This window comes from Pempheris klunzingeri, chromosome 16 (genome assembly GCF_042242105.1).
Source record: "Pempheris klunzingeri isolate RE-2024b chromosome 16, fPemKlu1.hap1, whole genome shotgun sequence".
Lineage (NCBI taxonomy): Eukaryota > Metazoa > Chordata > Actinopteri > Acropomatiformes > Pempheridae > Pempheris > Pempheris klunzingeri.
In genome coordinates, this window is record NC_092027.1 from 12,793,152 (window position 1) to 12,815,295 (window position 22,144).

Sequence of the window (22,144 nt, forward strand, 5' to 3'; positions counted from 1 at the left end):
TGTTGTTACTGCATTTAAAAAAAAAAAAAAAGTGTAAAATGTGATATTTGGTTACATTCTGGTTACATTGATTCACACTCATTTTGATTGGTTACATGTTCCATCACACTTGTTAGGGTGATGGAACAGGGTTACACTGTCTGTACCTTGTTGGAACCGAGCTTCACTCGTATTCCTGGATTCTTTTGATAAGGCAAAGTAGGCACGGAAAGTAGTTGAACAAGCACAAGTTTAATCAGTTTTCTTTCTGCAGAAAGAGGAGATCAAATACAGCAATCACACACCAAGTGAACCCAAAAGATCTCAGCTCGTGTCTCTGTGTGTGTGCTTTTTATACAGTCAATCTGTTCCTGTTTCTGCTGGTTTGTCGGTTTCAAGGTCTAACAGTCAAGGTCTAACCGTCACACACAGTACTTCCTGTCCTTATTCTGCACACTATGTGCATGTGCCTTGATATGAAGCTGATTAAGTGGACATGATTATTACACAAATATCACACTATGTTTACCATATATGGTGGTATACCGATCCCACAACCTAGAATTGGCTGAGCGTCTTCCCAGGCTTCCATGGTGCCTGTTAGACAACTGATCTTTTTGTAATAAACCTACTTTTATGCAACAAGTCGTTGTCAGCGGACGTTTTCCTTTCATCATCTGCACATCATCGGTACTTGAGGAGTCACAACAATACTAAGTCAATGCGTTACATATCTTGATCAATTTATACTACATCTTAATCAACACTTAATATTATAATATTAAAAAGAAAGCATGCCCAAGCATGCCCAGGCATGTTTTGATAATTGGAAAGTCCCAAAGAGCCCCACTATGAGGGCATCAAAGCTGATATACTAACTTTAACCAATGGAATTATAATGGTGTCAAATTGCCAACCAATGAAAATGGTTATTTGATGGTGTGATGGTTAGAATACAGGCGGAGCCTTCAGAGACTCCAGGGAATATAACCAGGTGTGTTGTCCAGTAGAGCTCAGAGCTCTCTGGGTGCATTTAATGTGCAAATAGAGTGTTCTTTCTGAGGGCTGAAGAGTTTCCTTTTTGAGTATTTCCTGTGGTTGGGGACTTTCCACAAACAGTCACCTGTTTTGGGGGGGACTTTCTGCTTCTAATAGAAGTAGAAGTAGGAGTATGACACATCCCTTGGAACTCTGTTCTACAGCTGGTAAAAGTTAATCGTCTTAGAAACAACTGGTGGACAATCGTGACGGGTTGCTGCTCAACCTGAGGGACCTGGGTTTGGCCAAACTCACCCCTAAAGAGTCCTGGGCAAAAAATTCTCCCACTTGTTGGTACTGAAATGTGAAGTAGGGGAGGGCTGCTGTGGGCTGAAGCAGCATCACAGCTGTGGACAAGAAGAGACTGGACAAGCTCATCAAGAAGGCCAGCAATATTTCTATCTATCTTTTTATCTCACTTCACAATGTGCAATACTTTGTTTTATATCTTCCCCTTCTTTTTTATATTCCTCCCATGTAAATTGTTTCTATTTTTATACTTCCTCTTGTCTAAACAGTTGTTTTATATCTCCTCCTGTTTCCGCTAGTTTATTATTCATTGTTTATATTGTATTATACTGAATGCTCTATTTTTGTTATTTTTCCCCGTCATGGGACTAATAAAGGAATATCTTATCACATCTTGTCTTATGATATCTTATCTTATCTTATCTTATCACCAACTAACCCATTCTGGAATCCCACCGCAACCAAACTGAATAGAAAGTGTTGTGACTCCTCAAGTACCGATGATGTGCAGATGATGAAAGGAAAACGTCCGCTGACAACGACTTGTTGCATAAAAATAAGTTTATTACAAAAAGATCAGTTGTCCAACAGGGTCTTGTCCAAATACGGAGGAATGCACAGAAATGGTCACTCTTTAGAAGTCACCCTACAACACTATGACCCTACCACACCATGACCCTATAGGTTAACACATACCATACCTCCTCTCTGGCTCTTACCTAAACATCCACAGAGAGGACATACACATATCACATATCAGAGACACATACCATATCAGATACCACAAAAGCAGTGATGAAAAGTAAAGAAAAATACTAAAACTATAACAACTCTGGTCTCCAGTTAGTTAAAAACCGCCTCTACACTCACTTTGGCCCAAGGCTTTTTTTTTTAGAAGACTGATTTTCTGTTTTGCATTTACAAACTCCTAACATAGTGAGTCTGAAATAATGTCACACCAAACAGAAGTTGTTTTTCTGAGTATTTTATTCTTTGCATTGAGGTCAGATATGCATGTGACATAAGAAAATGTTGTGAGCTGAGCATATTTATAGGAAATAGATTAACCACTCCTAACAGACAGGGTGTGGATGGGGTCCCCAACCTATTTGGAACTATTACTCATCCACACAAGCGTCTCTTATTCCTTAGTCAGTTGACACACTGAAAGGATCTTTTTTGGAGACTTTTGGACATTACCTACTGCACCCAGATCCAGGTGAACTGCACTGCGTGGAATACAATTGTGCTGTGAAAAGATAATAAAGGGACAGAGATGTAGTCTTCTTGTGTACATGAGGACATCATTTAATGGCCCAATAAGATCTGATCTGAATACACTCTGACACAGTCTCCTTTTCATGAGGGAAGCGCTTATATAACTCTTACATCCATCCATCATAACCCCCACTCCAGTCAGGTCTGGGCTCCCTGTGTCTATGTCAAAAACAGTTAAGGAAACACACTTTTCCCTTGTGACCCATTTTGTTGATAACAGGGCATGATGTGATAGCTGAAACTTCATTCCCCTTGATAAAGACCAGAGGTCTGCAACCTTTACTATCAAAAGAGCCATTTTTGCCCCCTCTCCCACCAAATAACATTCATCTGGAGCCGCAAAACCTATTTGACTCTTAAAATGAAGATAACACAGTGTATTCAGTTTTATATATAGTTATACTAAATATAAAATAATTATAGTTTGTTGCATATATCAAGTTATAGAACTACAAAAAGAAATCTGTGGACATTTTATTGTTATAACAAAGGAAAACACCAAACTCTGAGGAGGAGGAAAGAAAACACTGGCATGTAAAGCCCTACTTTGAAATAAAACACAGAACCATGCTGGTCCATTTGAGTCTTCGCCTTATTTGTGAAAATATCACAGTATCTACAAAATAAGAGCTGTTCCCTTTGATAGAAGCTAAAGGGAGCCAATGTAGAGGTGCTGAAGAGCTGCATGCGGCTCCAGAGCCGTGGGTTGCTGACCTCTGATCTAGACTGACAATTACTATCATAACAAAAGTTCATATCACAATCCGGCCTTGGCATGAAAGTCTTTATCTCCAGCAACTACATCTGGGCTCTGGCCTTGTTGGGAACACAAGAGCCTATTTACCCTGGTGCAGTTAGTTCAAAGGCTGGTCACGTATGACAAATGTATGCGTTCAGGTTGGCAGAAATATCCTTGAGGAGCGCAGTCACGCAGGACCAGCAGGACCAGCAGAACCAGCAGAACCAGCATCCCCCAACGGTGTCCAATCAGAGAATGTTATCAGTATGATTTATGTGTTTATCCGTAGCTTGATCCCAGGAGGGTTGTGGTACCAGAGTGGTACCCTTATCTGCCAGCCGCCTCCAGAGCCAACAGATCGATGGATGAATTGTGTACAAGCCCAAATGTAAAGTTTAGTCTGATTCTGGAAATGAATGGTTTATTTGTGTCGCTGTCAGAGAGTACACAATTAACTCTTTTGCACTAGATTTGATCTGTTTCCAGATCCTGTTTTCAAGACTCTCTTTTCCTGACACAGATAGAACCACCAAAAGAGTTTTTATGAACATGTGGAGGAAGACTCCAGTCTTCAGCTGGCCCTGTGGCTGGAGTGTTTTTTCTCAACAGTACTTATAGAAATGTGCTGACGCTGATCAAAGGAATCAGCTGGACACCAACTTCAGCAGCTTCTGACAATTTTATTAAGTACAACTCAGCTTCACAATTCAATTCCAATTCCAACTTCAGGGCCTTTCATTCTTTAACACTGCGTCATCTACCCAGTGTGTGTGTATTGTGCACTGGGCAATATCCTGTTATATCAACTTGTGTGCGTGTGTAGTATTCTGGTTTATTCTGGTAAATTGTGTATTTGGAACAGAACATCACACACACTGCAACAACAGGATACCAGTCTATTGTCTCTGACTCCATAAGGTTAACTTGACCTGCCAAAGTTTTGTTATGAATACTCTGGTGAAATTCCTATCCTGTCTGGACACACATCCATGTGTGGTGTGTGTGTGTCCATTATGAGACTAACAATGTTCTAGTGCAATCCTAAATCAGCGTTAAGTAAATGGTAGTCAGGTAAACAAAGTTAAAAAGGATCTAAAGTTAACAGAGACACTCGTACAAATTGAAGGACATAAGGAAAGACAATCTAGGCATACATTTAGGTCAGGTCATTTAATCCAATTAAACTTTGTGCTCACATTGTCATCATCAAGCCTCAGTATTCTCCTGAACGCAAAAGGGAAAAGAAAACATTCACACACACTTCTTTTTTCTCACACAAACACACACACACACACACACAGTTGTGTAACTGTGTGAACACCAGGCTATGTTGCATTGAGCTGTTAATCACAAATTTTAAAAAAGACAGCAGACAGTATCTTGTGAACACAAAAGGGAAAAGAAAACATTCACACACACTTCTTTTTTCTCTCTCACACACACACACACACAGTTGAACACCAGGCTATGTTGCATTGAGCTGTTAATCATTACTTAAAATAAGACAGTAGACAGTACAGAACAAGATATAATGGTGTCAGCAGAGCAGTAGCAGCTCAGGCTTTTTCTGACACCATTAAGTAATACCATAAGTAATAAGGTCTCTGTATGACTCAAAGGCCCACCCATAAGAGTCAGTCTGATCCTGATTCCAAAAGATTTTGAAGCAGGCATTTTTGTTAAGGATTTACCCAGCACTCAGCCTTTTTCCTGGCCCATTCCTGAGGGGAATGCACACACACACACACACGCATGCACGCACTCATGCACGCACACAAAGTCTTAAATCAGGTACTGACATTTAGATGAAGACAAAAGACAAAAACAAGTGATGGAACAACAGGTTGAACAGCAGAAAAAACAGAAGGTGTGATGACATTTAAAAAGTAAAACAGTGGAAGGTGTCAACTTTAAACTATGCAGATAAAATGTTACTATAACTTAAATTTCTCTCTTAAAATCATCACTCATTTCCATCAATAAATGAGCGATAACACTCAGAAACAAATGTAACTTCCCTCCATCACAGCGAGTGAGTGTTTGCTCCTGGAGGACTGCTGATAAACTGATACCCAGTGAAAAGAAAACACAATTTTCCACACACAACCACAAAATGTTAACAACATTAAAGGTCAGGAAGGAGTGTTAAAAGTAGAGATCGAGGAGTGAGGCGCTGGTTTGTTCTCTCACACAGGAGTGCTTTTGTACCCTTCAAAATAAAAACATCACATAAAACAACAAGGACTTGATGGGAGAGGAGGTAAAAAAAAGTCATTCACTGTCATCGTAGTCCTCAAATTACCTTTCCAATATTTAGCTTTCGTTCTCATTCCTCAATCCGCCCTCTGTCTTCTCAGACTCATTTGGCTCTTAAAGGACAAGACGCCCTTCATCATCATCTAAGTCTTCAAAATAGAAAATAAAATGTCTCCAACGCTTGCTTCACACATACATACAACCCCATCTTCTTCTATGCTACCAACCACATTATGTGTTATAATCCCCCACTTCTCCCACGATCTGACCCTTCAGCCCACACCCTGATCTGAGCTTTACACGCAGTCCCGTCATAGCTCGTCATGGGAGGCGGGTTCATCTGCTTTAAGTTTGAACTCTGCCTCTGTGATCTTTCCGTCTCCGTTACGGTCCTGGTTGGAGAACATGTTGTCGATGATGCGATAAGGATCGAAGCCAGGCGCTAAGCGGCCCTTACCCTCGTTCACCTGCTGCATGATGTAGTCAGTAAACTACGGAAACAAAAGAGGGATAGAAGAGGTTAACTTAGGGATGCATGTTGTTATAAGGTGTTTCTCATGTAACATGATGCTGCAGGAACTTGTGTCATAAATGGTATATATGTTACTCTCAAGTCAGCATTCTACTCTACTGACTCCGCTTTGTCTGGACAACTGGTTGGTCTAAGGAAAGATCAAGTCCATCTTGGGGCATCCCCTCATGTACCTGAAACCAGATATTGCTTGTAGAATCCTATATATGTGGTCGCTTTACCCTGTATTCCTTAGTCTCATCTATGCCTGTGATGATGGACTCCGAGCTCATGAACTTACATAAACTTCTTGAATGAATCTTGGAATCCTCTCTTCATTACTACAAAGCACAAAAAAGCATCCCTACACATGTACAGTAGCAAAAAGGGAAAATATTTCAGATGTATATTAAGTTCCTAAAAGTGTAATAGTAACAGCAGGCCATCACATACCTCAGAGGGCTCCACCTGCTCGTTCTTGTCTTTGTCCATCTCAGCGAAGAGGTCAGGTGACACGTCGTTGTTCCAGATGAACATGTAGCCATCAGGAAGTCCTTCCTCCATGTCCACCAGCTCAATGTCAAACACCAGCACAGCGCTCCCAGGAACCTCATCAGCTATACACACACACACACACACAAACAGCATTAGCAGCTAATCAGCAGAAGTGGTAGAGCTCAGACTCAGTGGGGCTGAAGCAAGACTGCACTGAAGATTTTCCCCTTCATACTGGCGTGAATCCCATTTACCTGCTGTTTGTCCTTAAAAAATATAGATGAGATAGATCAATTCCTTTTATCAATGCCGGCATGTGTTTCTGACAGTTGCACATGTAGATGAAAAAGAAGCGAGGAGGCCCGAGGAGGATCTTTATTCACAACCATCGAAGACCTGAGTCAGAGTGCAGAGCCAAAGGTGGGGCGTGAAAGAGTATCACTCAGCTGTGGCGTTATAAACAGGATAGTGTCGCCAAGCTTACTTTCATAGTGTCATGGTCTTGATTTTCTCTTGTGGAAGGAAACGGTCAGAGGGGCTTGCACATGGTTATGCTCTCACAATAAGCATTATAATGGATTCATCATTATACTAAAGTAGCCTAGCACTGCAGGAAACAGACCGAAGCTGGGCTTAATTTCAAGAAGAGAGGTGACAACAGAGCTAGTTATATTTTAAATAAGGGTGCAAACACCAGCAATATGATGAAACCTCATTTATTTGACACTCTACACGGAAGTACTACCGCTTCCCAGCCGAACAGCACATTCATAGGTACATGCATCTGTGTGTGTGTGTGTGTGTGTGTGTGTGTGTGTGTGTGTGTGTGTGTGTGTGTGTGTGACTTACTGACTCCTCTCTCCCCGTAGCCCAGGTGAGGAGGAATAACAAGGTGCCTTCTCTCTCCCACACACATCTCCATCAGTCCGTCCTCCATCCCTGGGACGACCTGGTTGGCTCCCAGGACAATGTTGTATGTCTTTCCATAATTATACCTGAGACAGAATTAGACAAATGAAATAAGTAATGTTTATTATGTTATTTCTAATGGTGTACTTGAACACATATTTCCTCTTTCTGTTGAAAACATTTTGTTCTAAGGTCACAGTCAGGATGATAATTTGTGACTGAGGGTCAGAGTCATGTCTGCCTTTTATCAAGCGTTTCAGTGGCTGAGCTGACGCTTGGATCAAATCCAGGAACTGAAATAATTTTGAAGCACGAAACTGGTGTCAAGGACAGTGAAGACTTTCAATACATTCCTGAAAGATTAGATCATATTCATGATATTTTGTGAATCTTTGTTTTTATAATGGTTTTATTAGTATGCAGTGTTGTGAATGTTGTGCTGTCTGTAAGCTCTTCTGTTGTAATGACAGTAAAGCATCAACTGTTGATGCAGAGCAGACAGGGCTGCAATGTGCAGCAGGGCTGTAATGTGGTTAAAGGAAATGGTTAGATTAAGACAGACTAAAGGGCATGAAAAGAGGAAATGAACACATATCTTCCTCTTAGCACTGCTAAACCTTATTATCTCATCCTATTTTGTCGTCCTGTGCAGGACTACACGACATACCAGAGAGCTGCTCGACTTGACATGAGAGTGGTTTGTAGTGATTTTATCACCACTATCATGAACTTTTGTACAGACAGTCAGTGTCCCCAGAGGATGAATTGAAATTATTTTGGTTGACATCTTTGGTTGTTGTTGAAATGTCTCAACAATTATTGAACAGCTTGCCCTGTTTCATTCATGGTCCCCAGAGGGTGAATTGTAATAAAGCTCCTCTGGCACCATCATCAGGTCAAAATCTTAATTTTATGACTAGATACTAAACTAGATACTGTAAAACTAATAACATTCCCATCATCCTTCAGGCCACCCTGCTATCTATCTCTATCCTTACCGCCCTGCTTACAGCACAGGGCCATCAACACTTAATCTGACATGATGCAGTCATCATAAAACTTTCTTTCCCAAGCGGCCTCACGTGTACTCACGTGGAGTCGATGGACGTGCCGTCCATCAGAGAGGCATTGTAGTGATATTTGATAAAGTCTCCCTTCTTGGTTTGCTTATCACACTGTTCTGGCTTGTAAATGACAGTGACCTCTGCGTTGTCTGATGGGTTGTGGAAGTCGATGATGTGAACATCAAACACCAGCACGGCCGAACCGGGGATCTTAGAGCCTAGGAGAGACATAATGAAGAGGAAAAGAAAGAATCCAAGATTAGGAGCTGCAGACAAAGCAGTGTGCATGGTGGGAGAAGATTTTGGTGACACGCATAAGGGTATGTAAGCATTACACACACACACACACACACACACACACACCTGTGCCCTCCTCTCCATAAGCGAGATGTGGGGGGATGGTGATGGTGCGTTTCTCTCCAACACAGACTCCTATCAGACCCTCGTCCATGCCGACAATTACGTAGCCTCGACCCACATAGGTGTCATAGGTACGATTACGAGAGTAGCTGTGGAACAGAAATATTAATTATTACAATGCCCCACGGACATGAATAAGTCGATCTGGTAACTAAATATACATATACGTATGTGTCACACAAGACTATATGAGTTACTATATGTGTTCCAAGAACCACCGTGTGTGAACTGCAATCAGAAGTTTGTTATGCAGGATGCATTTGTGGTTTGTGCTTACAAAGTCATCGTGTGGTTTTAGAATACGAAGAACTTGGAAAATAACAAGAAAGGCTACAAGCGTGAATTGAAGGCTACGATGGTGAAATGGTCTAAGTGGTGTTCAGCCGCCTCCTGTTACCAGAGCTACCAGATTTTCCACTCTTGTAATGACAGGAATTATTTACATTTTCTAAAGCTATAACCAGGAAAAAGATATATATATGTGTAGCACTTATATATTTGATATGTCTCCAACTGTATTGAATCGTATTGTACGGTATTGAAGGGTACATACTGTAACATATTCTTTATATAGTTGCCATATACAATAAAACATATACAATAATATACATGACAAGGAATAATGCTAATCCTTTTAAAGACCATATTTTTTACAGTTCCTTTTTTAGACTTAGACTTTTAGACCTTCCTAAAACATTACCACTCATTAACTAATCCTGTTGTGAGGAGCAGCACAAGAGGAAAGAAGTTTCATAAGTATTCAGAGGATGCAGTTTTATATAAAGCAAACAGGAAGTTTTCAACAGCGGTTTCCAAGTTTTGATTTGTCTCTCAATTTGTCTTCAGTACACAGAGAGGTGCCACCACCCTGTGGCTAATGTCTGACATTAAACTTTAATGTGTCGTTAACATAATAAATACAAAACAATGACACGTACCTGGAATCAAAAAATGTTCCATCGAGGAGGCTGCCATTGTAGTGGTAGCGTACAAAGTCTCCAGCGATGGACTTCCTCGTGCAGGAGTCTGGAACAATCTGGTTGGTCACTGTGATCCCATCTTTGGGGTTGTGGAGGTCCAGAAGTACGACGTCAAAGACCAGAGACGCCTGTCCTGGGATGTCACTGCCTGGAGAAAGAAGGAAGAGGAAGAACGGTTGAAAACAGGAGAACAAGCAGGTATGGGAACAGAGATAGCGGAGAGAACTCAGGATGAACTAAAGAAAGTATTATTCCCAAGGTTCAATACAAACTATGAAAATGTGGTGTGTGGTGTGACACTAAGGGAACCTTCTGGAAATCAAAAAGAAAAAGAAAAGAAAATTTAGATTTCTTATTGAGAGGTTATGTGCTGGACTACTTCTTGTGTCTGAGCAGCTGCAGCATTCCAAGAAGTTACTGTTTACAATGAAGATGTAGTCTGGCACATAAATGCCCATAAGAACGTGAATTGTCCACACCTGAACCAAACAAAGACAACGTGTTAATTAATGAGCTTTAGACATGGTGGTAGGCAGAAAGCCAGACTAGCCGTTTTCCCCGTCTCCAGCCTTTGTGCTTCATATTTGTTGTACAATCATTAGCGTAGTCACAGGCGCCTAGTTATACTTAAAAGTGGGGGTGCATGATTAGTGATGAGCAAGGGAAAAATTACATTTAATAAAATGCCAGAAAGTAAAGAGAATACCCTGGAAAAAATATGCTTTAAAGAACAACAGCCTAATCCTAACCCCTTCATACACACAGAGAGTGTGTGTATATAAAGGCTTTGGTAAGGACAGGACATGTCATTTTTTATTCACATACTTAATATGGTACAGCCACATAGAACTATTTTTATACGAAAGTTGTCTGATCAAAAGGTGGGAATGCTAAAACATGTTTGCTCCTCCAAGTTTGATAGTGGGTGAGCATATTTCCCAAAAACTATGCTTTTAAACATGTCATGATTTTTGAGGTGTCCTGGGTTCAGTCAGGGTTACAGTTTGAAAAAAGCGTTTAAGAAAAGAAGACTGAACTCTCCACATCTGACAAGACTGAGTGTTTATGAGCATATGTGTGTGATGTACTGCCACCCTTTGCTCAAAGTGTGCAACTGCAGCACCTGTTGCTTTCCACTGTAATTATTATTAGTCTCTTGTTACTCTCAAAGAAGTGGAAGCTGTTAAGGGCTTGGGGTCAGACACAGGAATCGAATCAGACTCAAGGACACAAATGATAATAAAGAAAATGTTAACACTCACCGTCTCCATTCTCTCCATATCCGAGCGACGGTGGCATTGTGATGATTCGTCTCTCTCCAACACACATTCCCAGAAGACCCTGATCCATACCAGCAATCAGCCACCCAATCCCGACGTAAGTGTCATAGGTCCGCATGCGGTTGTGGCTATGGCAAAGGAGGAAGGAGAGAGGTTACAAATATGTGTATGCAGGTGCATTTTGGTGTGATGGTCTGTGTGTGTGAAACAGGGATCATAAATAAAGAACAAACCTGGAGTCAAACAGCGTCCCGTCCAGCAGGGTGCCGTTATAGTGGTAGCGAATGTAGTCGGACACCTCCACCTTTCTGGAGCAGGTCTCGGGTGTGTAATAGATGTTGGTCTGGATGCCGTCCTCCGGGTTCCACACATCGAGCAGCAGGACGTCAAAGTGGAGGATGGAGTCAGGAGGGATGATGTCACCTGAAGAGGAGAGAAAAGCAAGTGAGCACATTGTACTTTCTAATATCACCCTCGTGCATTACTCACTCTCACATTATGACCTAAAGTCTGCACCAAGGTAAACCATTACAGGAGATTTTCTTTGTCATGTATCTTAATAAACTGAATATTTTTGAACAAATCAAACAAACACTTTTACATACAAGTGCACTCAAAATTATTCCACGCCCACTGCAAATTAGGTGTAATGGCAAGATTTACAATCTTTCAGCTGTGTTCAATACACAGCTCAAACAAGAACGATTTGAATAGCTCAACACAAGTAATATTGCAGGAGGTTTCTCCAAAGTCAACACATAATGCCACTTTTAATGACTACTGCAGTCTCAAAACTATTCAACCCCCTGAATAGAATTCCCCATAAGTGCATTTATATGCAAATGAGGTGTTGTCTCAATTACACCTGATGCAACTAATCAAGGGCCTCATTAGTTGCATCAGGTGTGCTTGAGTTAGAACTGGTTAGGGGGTTGTTTACAGTGATGTTTGGTTGCATGTTAGAAATATAATAGAAAAGTCAAGAGAGGAGATCATTGCCTTGCACAAACAAGGAAAAGCATACAAATAGATAGCAAAGGCACTGAATGTTCCTAGAGATAATGTTGGAATCATAGTTCACAAGTTCAGAGCTAAAGGAACTCTGGCTACACTACCTGGACGTAGCAGAAAGAGGAAGCTATCAACGGCTCCAATATGCTTGAAAAAATATATAAATAAGCCACAGAGGTTTTGGGATTCTGTTCTGTGAAACAGATGAAACATAACTGGAACTTTTCAGGTCTATGGATCAGTGGTATGTCTGGAGGAGGAAGAATGAGGCAGACGCTGACAAGAACACCCTGCCTACAGTGAAGCATGGCAGTGGCCCAGTGATGCTCTGCTTTGCTTTTTCTGGCGCTGGAAACCTGCAGCGTTTGGAGGGCAAGATGGATTCAAACAAGAATCAGGAAATCGTAGGAGAAAACATCATGCATTTGTAAGGAAGTTGACGCTTGGGCAACATTGAACCTTCCAACAGGACAATGATCCCAAACATACCTCAAAGTTCACCAAAGCCTGGCTTCAGAAAAAGTCCTGGAGGATACTAGAATGGCCGTCACAGTCGCCTGATTTTAATCACATAGAAAATCTCTGGTGTGATTTGAAGAAGGCAGTAGCAGCGAACAAAATCAATAATATTAGAGAGCCAGAGGCTGTTGCCCATGAGGAATGGTCTAAGATTCCTCAGGAACGCTGTCAGAACCTGGTGTCTGGCTGTGCATCACGTTTGCAGCAGGTCATAACAGCAAAATTATATGCTCTAATAAGTACTGAAGATGCTTGTCAAGAAGGGGTTGAATAATTTTGAGAGTGCAATCATTAAAAGCGGTATATTGTGTTGAGTTTGGAGAAACTGCCTGTAATATTAGCTGTGTTGAGCTATTTGAATTGAAGTAAACGATTCATTATAGTATTGGGTGTAAAAACTGAATTTAAATTAATTTCTGAACCTGATCAATACAAAGACGTTTTTTTTTTTGCTTCCAAATTACATACATAATGAGCAGAGCTACAACAACTAGACAATTATTCAAGTAGTTGGTCAACTAAATTAATCTGATACTATTTTGATAATCAGTTTTGATGATTTTAGTTTATCAGATGTGATTAATTGTTGCTTTTATTATAGCAGACAGAAAATCTTTGGGTTTTGGGCAAAACAAGACATGATTTATTGATTAATTAATCGAAAAATAAATCCACAGATTTAATGATTTAGTTGTAGTTGTTGTAAAAGCTGTGTCACTGTACAAAGAACACTCATTAACCTCCTTCTCGCTGTCTGGTTTCCACAAATAGGACACGACTGTCCTCAACGCTGGGTTTTGTAAACACGAGCATGAATCACTTTTTTCTCACTTACTATTTCTGCATTTAACAGGACATTTGTCTCACACTGTTGCTTGGATGCACGTTAAGTTTTGAGCCTTAAGCAGCACAATAACTTTTAAGGAGACACTGATAAGGAGAAGAAGGAGAAGTTAAAGAGGTGGGAGTGGGAGGATGGGGAGGGGAGTAGTGACTGTGTGGGTGGCGGACATTATGGCCAGACAGGATTCTTTCTGCTTTAAATCTCACTTACTTTCTTCCTTACCACCGATGCTCCCTCTAAAACAGACTCAGCCTCAGCCTTTACCTGTCCACACATGCCCCCTCTCTCTCCTCTCCTCTCTCTCATTATCTAACTATTTCGTGCACACACACGGGTCTCTACATGTAAACAGAGATCATGCATTTTTCCTCTACAATCTTAAGCAAATACGTCAACATTTTCTGACACAAACACTCTCTGCACCGGCCCAGATTTATTCATGTTCACATATAGATCAAGTTCTAGAAACTTTATTTTCCTCCTGCTGAAAATCTTAATCCAAAACAGCTTCCTGTGAGCTGCTTCCTGGTCTGTGATGCCCCTCTGACATCATTTAACATGGACGCTTGGGAGCAGCCCACTTTCCTTTCGGCTTCGTCTGACTCTGATACACAATACAATACTTTCTTCTGTAGTTTTTGTCCCTTATGCTCCTGCCAGTGTCCAATCATATTTTTTTATTGTTATGGTGAGCCGTGCCAACTGTGTGCTCACTCATCTGTGTATTTATAATGACTCCCCTGAGCGATAAACACTGGCCTGCCCTCACAATGAATGGGGAAGATGTTATATTCTGCCTTCACTGATTCAGAACAAACAAATACGACAGGAAGTTTAAAACACACTTTAACATACACACCATATCCCTGTTTTCCATAGGCGAGATGAGGGGGGATCTTCACCAGGCTCCTCTCGTTGACACACATCCCCACCAGAGCTTTGTCCATCCCCTCGATCAGCTGCCTCTTACCCACAAACACGTTGTAGGTGCTGCCACGGTCGTAACTAAAACAGGCAGAACACAATCAAACATCTCATCTTGATTTGGCAGCTCATTCAGAAAGAAAACTCACTTACTCAAGCTGTTACACTGGTCATGGCTCAGATTCATCAAAAGGGAATGAAGAGTGAATGAATGCACCAAGATTTCTGTCTAGCGTCTATACTTTTATTTTTACACATTTTGTGGTTGGACTGAAGTTATTCAGGATGTGAGATTCAAATTTCACCATCTTTGCGGCCTTAATATATATCACACAGGTACACATGGCCAGATTAAAATGTGCAACATTTGACTTTTGACTTTAATTTAAGGATATATGAGCAGACAAAGGCCCTCTATGAGACAGGGCCACAAAACTGACTAACACTGCAGGGCCCATCTTACTGCACTTAAATAAATGACCAAAAACCAAGTGACACACAGTAAATCAGGGGTTTTTGGGGACCTTGGGGGTCATGGGGGGCCTGAAATGTCAACCACTTTGTGCAGTACACTGATGGTTAAGTCAGTGGTTCCAACAGTGGAGTCAGAGGTCAGGCATAAGGACCTGCAGGACCACAGGTTTCAATGAGTCCAGTGTGATCAAATGGCCAATATCAAACTTTAAAGTCTCATTAATGACAAAATTCTCCACATGATCAAACCAGGGGTCTCTGTGTAATCCCTGACGTTGGTTTGAAAAGGTTTTGGAGCCCTTGGATTAATCATACATGGATCCAGAGCTCAGTCAGCCTGCCTGCGTGGCTCACAGGGACTAACCACTACACGCGCACTTTTACGCATCGCGCACGCTGCTCGCGCCGTGCACAGGTCTGCCTGCACGTCGAGACTAAAAAAGTGGGAATAAATGTATTCTTTACGCGAAACTCACCTGGAGTCGAACTTCTTGCTGTCCGGAAACGTGCCAATGTAGTGATACCTGACATAATCCCCAACTTTGACTGCGCGCACACACTGCTCCGGTACGAAAGTTTTCTCAATGAGGATGTCGTCTAACGGGACCGGAGGGGCGTTGCAGGCGGCGAACGCCACCAGAACCGACAGGTATAACATCCCCTGCACGCACTGGATCATTTTCACTGCGGACAAACTCTCAGACGGTGGAGATAACCGTGGCTACAGGCTGTGCGTGTGTGTGCGATGGCTCCCTGTTCGCTGGTACTTCGGTTTCCTCCACTCCGGCTTGGACACAAGTCCTGCCCCCGGTCCCAGCTCAGGAACGATCACGTGTCAAGATAGACAGAAAACGCCCAGCATCCGGTTAAACTTTGCAGCTAAAACGTCAACTGACGACATATATGCAGTGTTTTATTTATAAAACTGAAATAAAAAGTGATGCAAATATATGCTCTGATATCTGTGCGAGATACAGAGAAATGCAAAGAAAGCTTAATCATCCAATTGTACTTTTATTTTGAAATTAAAATCTGTATTTCCTGTCTATAACTGGCTGATTTGACGCACTTTGGGATTGAATGGGATAGTTTTGGGCACCACGTAGCCTATTGCTCTTGCGCAGTGCAGCCTCTGATATGTGTCAACGTGGTAACTTAGGGGTCTTCACACACACACACACACACACACACACACACACACACACATACACACACACACCTCAGGGTGCATTTAAATGTGAATAATACAATCATCTGGATACGCCTCTGGAGCGCAATCAAACTTTAACGGTGACACAAAGTTTGTTCTCTTGTGCTTTCATGCGCTGATCCTGCTGTGTTGGAGGGGTTCAGGCCTCTGGAGGGGAGACCAGGCAGGAATGTCTCTACGTGGCAGTGGGAGGGGGAGGGACACCCACTCTCAGCGGGAGTTTAATTAGTGACCGAGAGGAAACAAGTTTCAACCTTAAAGAGAAGTGTTTTATGGTTTTATGTCCTGAATTTAAAAAATAAAAAAGATAGGCAAACGAATCTCGTTCTTTTTCTCAAATGTGCAGGAGTTCCTCCCTCAGTTCTGATAATCGATTATTAAAGGTGTACTGTGAGGATGTTGCTTGTACTGTATATGGACAGGCCAGGGATTTACTGTTGTGATTTAGTGGGAGGAGCAGCTCCAGCAGCCCCCACCCGCCGGAGCGACTGCTCCAGCCCTGCGCCCGGGGGAGGGGAGGCTTTGTCCGGATACGTGGTGGAACTTGAGGCGGTCCCAAAGACCCACGCACCCCGTCAGTCTGCCTGGATCATCTCAGCCAGCCCCTCTACCATCAACCAAACTTAAAAATGGCACCCTCCACTACTTCCAAACTCTTCTCTGCGCTGCTAATCGCTTTTTTAATCTCTGTTGTGGACTCTCAGTATGAGAAATACAGCTTCAGGAGTTTCCCCAGGAACGAGCTGATGCCTCTGGAGTCCGCTTACAAATACGCACTGGACCAGTACACCGGGGAGAAGTGGAAGGAGACTGTGGAGTACATAGAGGTGTCTCTCAGGCTCTACCGGCTGCTGCGGGACAGCGAGGCCTTCTGCAACCTCAACTGCAGCTCAGTGCGGCTGGACGACGAGCTCAAGTTTGCGGAGTTTCCAGAGCTGCATGCGTTTGGTAACGTCATGAAGAGGGCGCAGTGCTTGAAGCGCTGCAAACAGGGGCTGCCCGCTTTCAGGCAGACCATGCCCAGCCGGGACACCATAGAGGAATTTGAGAGGAGGGAGCCTTACAGATACCTGCAGTACGCCTACTTTAAAGTAAGCGAATGTGTAAAATATGTGGGGCCATCAGGGGATCAGGGAGCTGCTCCAAATGAGCCAAACCCAGAGAACTTGTATGGTTTTAAGTGTGCCTCTCTACCTTGCGATGATTATCACTACAAGCTGATGTTTGGACCTACTTTTCTGTGCATCCACAGTTTCTGTTCTAGCCACTTTTCCTCACATGCGCTCTCACGTCACTACGTGCCACGGATGCACGGGGGGGGCTCTGTTGTGCGCGAGGGGAGGCACTGATCTCTGTGTTTACTCGTGTTTAGTGAAACGCTTACAACAAATAAAGTCACATAAGGACATTTTACTGGACAATACCAAGACAAAACAAGTGACTTTAGATCTAAGAGCAGCTTTAGAATCACAGCTTGTTACATTTAGGGTTATGTAGATGTGATGGTTAATAAACGTGTGACACATAAAGAGGTGTGACAAAGTAAAGGCAAACCCTGAGTATTGTAAATGAGTTGAGAAACATCACAAAAGCAGATGCTTCCAGGGTCAATATCCCGGCATGTTTGAGCCTTCTTGTATACAAGAACAAAGTCACCTGCATCCCATGATGAAACATTTCTACCCAAAGTGCTCTCATCCAGAGTGAAGATCCACGAGCCGTCACTGAGTGGTTTGATTGCATGGAAATTATATAAAAATCACAAGATTTGGTTTTAACAGTCATCAGATGTCATCCAGTGTAGCATCCATGGGAGACATGTGTTCTCCACCACCACCACCATCTCCTATGGACAAACAGTTGGTCCTTAAAGTAATCTGGATGATATAACTCCTTAGATATTGACACAGTATAAAACTTTAATTTGCAGAGTGGACAGTAGACACAGTAGAAAACTCATGCTAACCAATAGTGAGCACCTGTTTCTCTTCTCTTTCCCCTTGACCCTTGATTTTAGAAAGTTGAAAATAGATCACAATAAGGTCGCCAACATACTAGTAGTTACTTAGAGATAAGTGAGGGACAAATAAGTAATCACATGATAATTGACAAAGCCGAAAAGTAGTTCCTGAATAACTGATTCAGGCACTAAAACCAACATTAATTCATAAGTCCTCAGCACATAGAAGAACTTTTTACGATGCATGTTTGTGTTATTTCTCCCAGTCCGACAACCTGGCCAAGGCGGTGTCTGCGGCCCACACCTTCCTCCTGAAGCATCCAGAAGACGAGATGATGCAGAGGAACATGGCCTACTACAAGAGTATGCCCGGAGCCGAAGATCACCTCAAAGACCTGGAGACCAAATCCTATGAGGTATACACACACCCACACACAGAACACACACAAAGCATCAGAGTCTCTTTAGTTTGCATTGAGGCATGATGAGAAGTAACATGGAAAGGCTGCGTGCATGCAAGAGTCACACCCATACCCACACACACACACACACACACACACATGTATCATCCTATTATTGGCTCTGTGGGTTTGCTGATGTGGTAGCAGCCTGTAGTGAACAACAGTGCTTTCCAAAATGGGGCCTGAAGATCTCCAGCAGACCTTTACATGGAAAAAAACAGTTCAAAAGAATACATGAATGAATATGACTCTCCCTGATATAGCTCACAATACAGGTATAGATAATTTAATTTAATTAGACCATTAAAAATATCTGTGACTTTAGTCAAAAAAGTGATTTTAACCACGTGGAATGCTTCAGTAATGCAACAATGCCCAAACTGAACTTAACATGACTGATAATGTCATGTGTGTGTGTCATTGCAGTCGTTGTTTGTGCGTGCAGTCCGGGCGTACAATGGAGAAAACTTCCGTACATCGGTGTCAGACATGGAGCTGGCTCTGCGTGACTTCTTCAAGGTCTACGACGAGTGTTTGGCTGCGTGTGAGGGCCCCAGGGATGTCAAAGACTTTAAAGACTTCTACCCCTCCATAGCTGGTCAGTTCATGTCTGTCTCAGCTGCAGTACCTCACTTCTGACTCTGTTCCTTCTCCACGCTCCACCTGTCACTGCGTTTCATTTTTGTTTCCTTATCGAATGGTGCCTTTTTCATCTGTCATCTAATTAACTTGTTTTGCAACTTTCTATCGTCTAATTTTTTTGAATCTTCCTGAAAAACTCTGCAAGCAGTCTAGTGCAGATCTTTCATTTTGTTCCTCTACAGATCACTACATAGAGGTTCTTGAAAGGAAAGTGAGGTGTGAGAGTGACCTGACACCTGTCGTAGGGGGTTACGTCGTCGAGAAGTTTGTGGCCACCATGTACCACTATCTGCAGTTCGCCTATTACAAATGTGAGTAGTATTTTGTTATACACATTAATGATGGGAATTTCGGCTCTTTTTAGAGAGCCGGCTCTTTTGGCTCGGCTCCCTAAAAAGAGACGGCCCTTTTGGCTCCCAAGTGGCTCCTCAGATTTTTTGTTGCTTCAATAAATGTTTTACCAAATTATGTGTAAAATGAATTACTAATGTAAAAAACACATTATATAGAATAGTTATTGTTTATATTGCTTTATTAATTTTAAATTATTTAGTTTTACTGGGGTCATAGAGCTCTGGGCTGCAGGTCTTGGTGTCTGTGGTGTTGTCCTGGATGATGCTGTAGACATTGTAGGAGCAGTAGTCACACTGGCACCTTCATTAACAGCAGGTTCCCTTGCTTGACCTTTCTCCTCTAACTGAATTGATGGGTGAACAGTACACACTTGTCTGTGCAGGTTGTTTGTGGAGCCTGTCTTGTATCTTTGTATTAAGTGCTATAATTGTGTTTTCAGTGAATGACCTGAAGAACGCAGTACCATGTGCAGCCAGCTACATGCTCTTTGACCCCAGCGATGAAGTCATGAAGAATAACGTGGCCTATTACCAGTTCCACAAAACCGAGTGGGGACTGACAGAGGAGGACTTCCTCCCCAGATCAGTGAGACATCTTAATGATCGACCACAAACCTTACGAAGAGGGTTTCAGGGAGAATGAGGAGAAAAGTTATATCAAAAGTTATTTATGTAGTAGCAACTAGTATGCCTGGTTAAATAAGCAACTTTAAACACAACTTTTCTGCTTCCTCTGCCTGAATGTTTTTATGTTTTATCTTTGAGACCAAGTAAAAGGAATAGTTTGACATTTGAGGAAACATGCTTTTGCACTGAGAGATAGATGAGAGCGTTAATATGGAGCTACAGCAGGCAGCTGGTTAGCTCAAATCTGTGCCGTAGATATAAAGCCACCAGCTAGTTAGCTTAGTTTAGCAGATTTGAAACAGAGGAAAACAGCGTTGCTTTGTCTCAATTTAACAAAGTTGTTGTTGTTGAAATCACCTAAAAGCTGAAAACAACAAGCTGTGGTTTTACTGGGGTTATGCGCCTGATCCACACAGACTTTGTGTCTTCTTTGGGCAGAACTGTTTCTCTGTTTCTAGTTTCTATAATAAGCTACACTAACTAACGACTAATAAGAGCTTGAGCAGATATGAGCCTGGTAACTCACTGCAATAAAGCAAAGAAGTGAGCTTCCCAAATATGAAAGTCTTCCTGAAATGTTCCCAGGAGTAACTGTATGTGATGCTGATCTACTGTGTGTGTGTGTGTGTGTGTGTGCGACAGGAGGCAGTGCGATACTACAATCAGACCTCCATGCAGCTACAGATGTTGGACTTCTCCAGACAGCGCCTGGTGAGCGACGATGAGGTGCGTGCCTGTGTTTACATATTTTTCTGTGCTGTTGCATGACAGGGCACTTCTACTCAGGAGGTTACTTCTGGTCAGGTAGAGGGGACATTAGCTACTGTCTACCCTTAAAAATAGACCTTCATGACTCCCATGAACTCACTTAGAGTTTGGATTAGGTTGTTTGCCGTTCTCACAGGCTCTATCCTTGGGTAACTTGTGGAAAAACCCTGGATTCTTCAGTGTGGTCACATGACACCAGCAGTACAATGTGGGCCCTGTGTTTCTCAGGCTGCAGTATGACAGGCAGCCACGTGGTGGCAGCATGACACTGGTATTTATTTAAGTTATTATGATGCAGCACAAGGGCAGGGGCTATGAGGGCAACCCAACATAAACCAGGATTACATGCTGTATGTGGTAAATACCATTCAGTTCTTGGCTGTAATCTCCTTAGTAATGGCAGGTATGAGAAATCACTGTGAGCGGGAGGATTTATGCTGATTCACTTAGTGCAAAATGTCACTTTGAAACAAAGCAGACCCTCCTGAGATGTTTTTTTAAAAATCTTTTTCATGTGTGTGTGTCTGCAGGGGGAGGTAGTGGAGTTTATAGATGAGTTCCTGGATGAGCATACATCCCCAACGCTGGCAAGTCCGCCGATACACTGAAAAACGAACACAAACAACAAAGCAGCACCAACACTCTGTACTTTTTGTACAAGGCTCTCAGTGGTCACTGTGTCTGAACGATCCACATCCACATTCTGAATATTTTAAGATTTCCCATTTTATGCACTAAATATGCAGCTGAGTGGTATAGACATGCAGTACAGTGGCTAAATGATTTAAAGACGATGATGATAGTAGAGATTGAAATATTTTAACTCACTGTATCATGGATCCATTCCTCCACTGTGAATCTTGTACGTTGTCTTTCAAAAAGTTGATTTTTACGATGAAATGATAATAAAATCTGCCAAACATCAGGCCTGTCAGGTGATCATTACACTGTTGTTGTAATACTGCAGTTGCTTGGTTGTTGTGAATAACCCCCCTTTAGTCTAGGGCTACATTTACATTTTTTTACTAATATAATAATTGTTTGATTAAATGTCAGTAAGTAGTGAAATATGATCATCAGAATTTCAGAATAAAGCCCAAGCTAAAGGCTTGTTATGTCTAACCAACCACCCAGAACCCATAAATAATCAATT

General features: G+C 42.1%; 2 protein-coding genes across 2 annotated transcripts; one reads left to right on the forward strand and one right to left on the reverse strand.

The window, feature by feature from the left end:
* Positions 1–5,587: 5,587 nt before the first annotated feature.
* Positions 5,588–15,649, reverse strand: fkbp9 (FKBP prolyl isomerase 9). The gene is made up of 10 exons (XM_070846653.1): positions 15,447–15,649; positions 14,432–14,577; positions 11,432–11,621; positions 11,181–11,326; positions 9,877–10,066; positions 8,882–9,027; positions 8,547–8,736; positions 7,395–7,540; positions 6,504–6,667; positions 5,588–6,030 (listed from the first exon to the last, which is right to left on the reverse strand). Exons 1-10 carry the CDS (start codon positions 15,647–15,649, stop codon positions 5,851–5,853), a joined length of 1,701 nt encoding a protein of 566 aa, XP_070702754.1. The 3' UTR covers positions 5,588–5,850.
* A 1,109-nt stretch (positions 15,650–16,758) lies between these two features.
* crtap (cartilage associated protein) lies at positions 16,759–21,881 on the forward strand. Its single transcript, XM_070846678.1, has 7 exons — positions 16,759–17,271; positions 18,407–18,556; positions 19,028–19,199; positions 19,426–19,554; positions 20,037–20,182; positions 20,866–20,949; positions 21,522–21,881. Exons 1-7 carry the CDS (start codon positions 16,810–16,812, stop codon positions 21,597–21,599), a joined length of 1,221 nt encoding a protein of 406 aa, XP_070702779.1. The 5' UTR covers positions 16,759–16,809; the 3' UTR covers positions 21,600–21,881.
* The last annotated feature ends 263 nt before the right edge of the window (positions 21,882–22,144 follow it).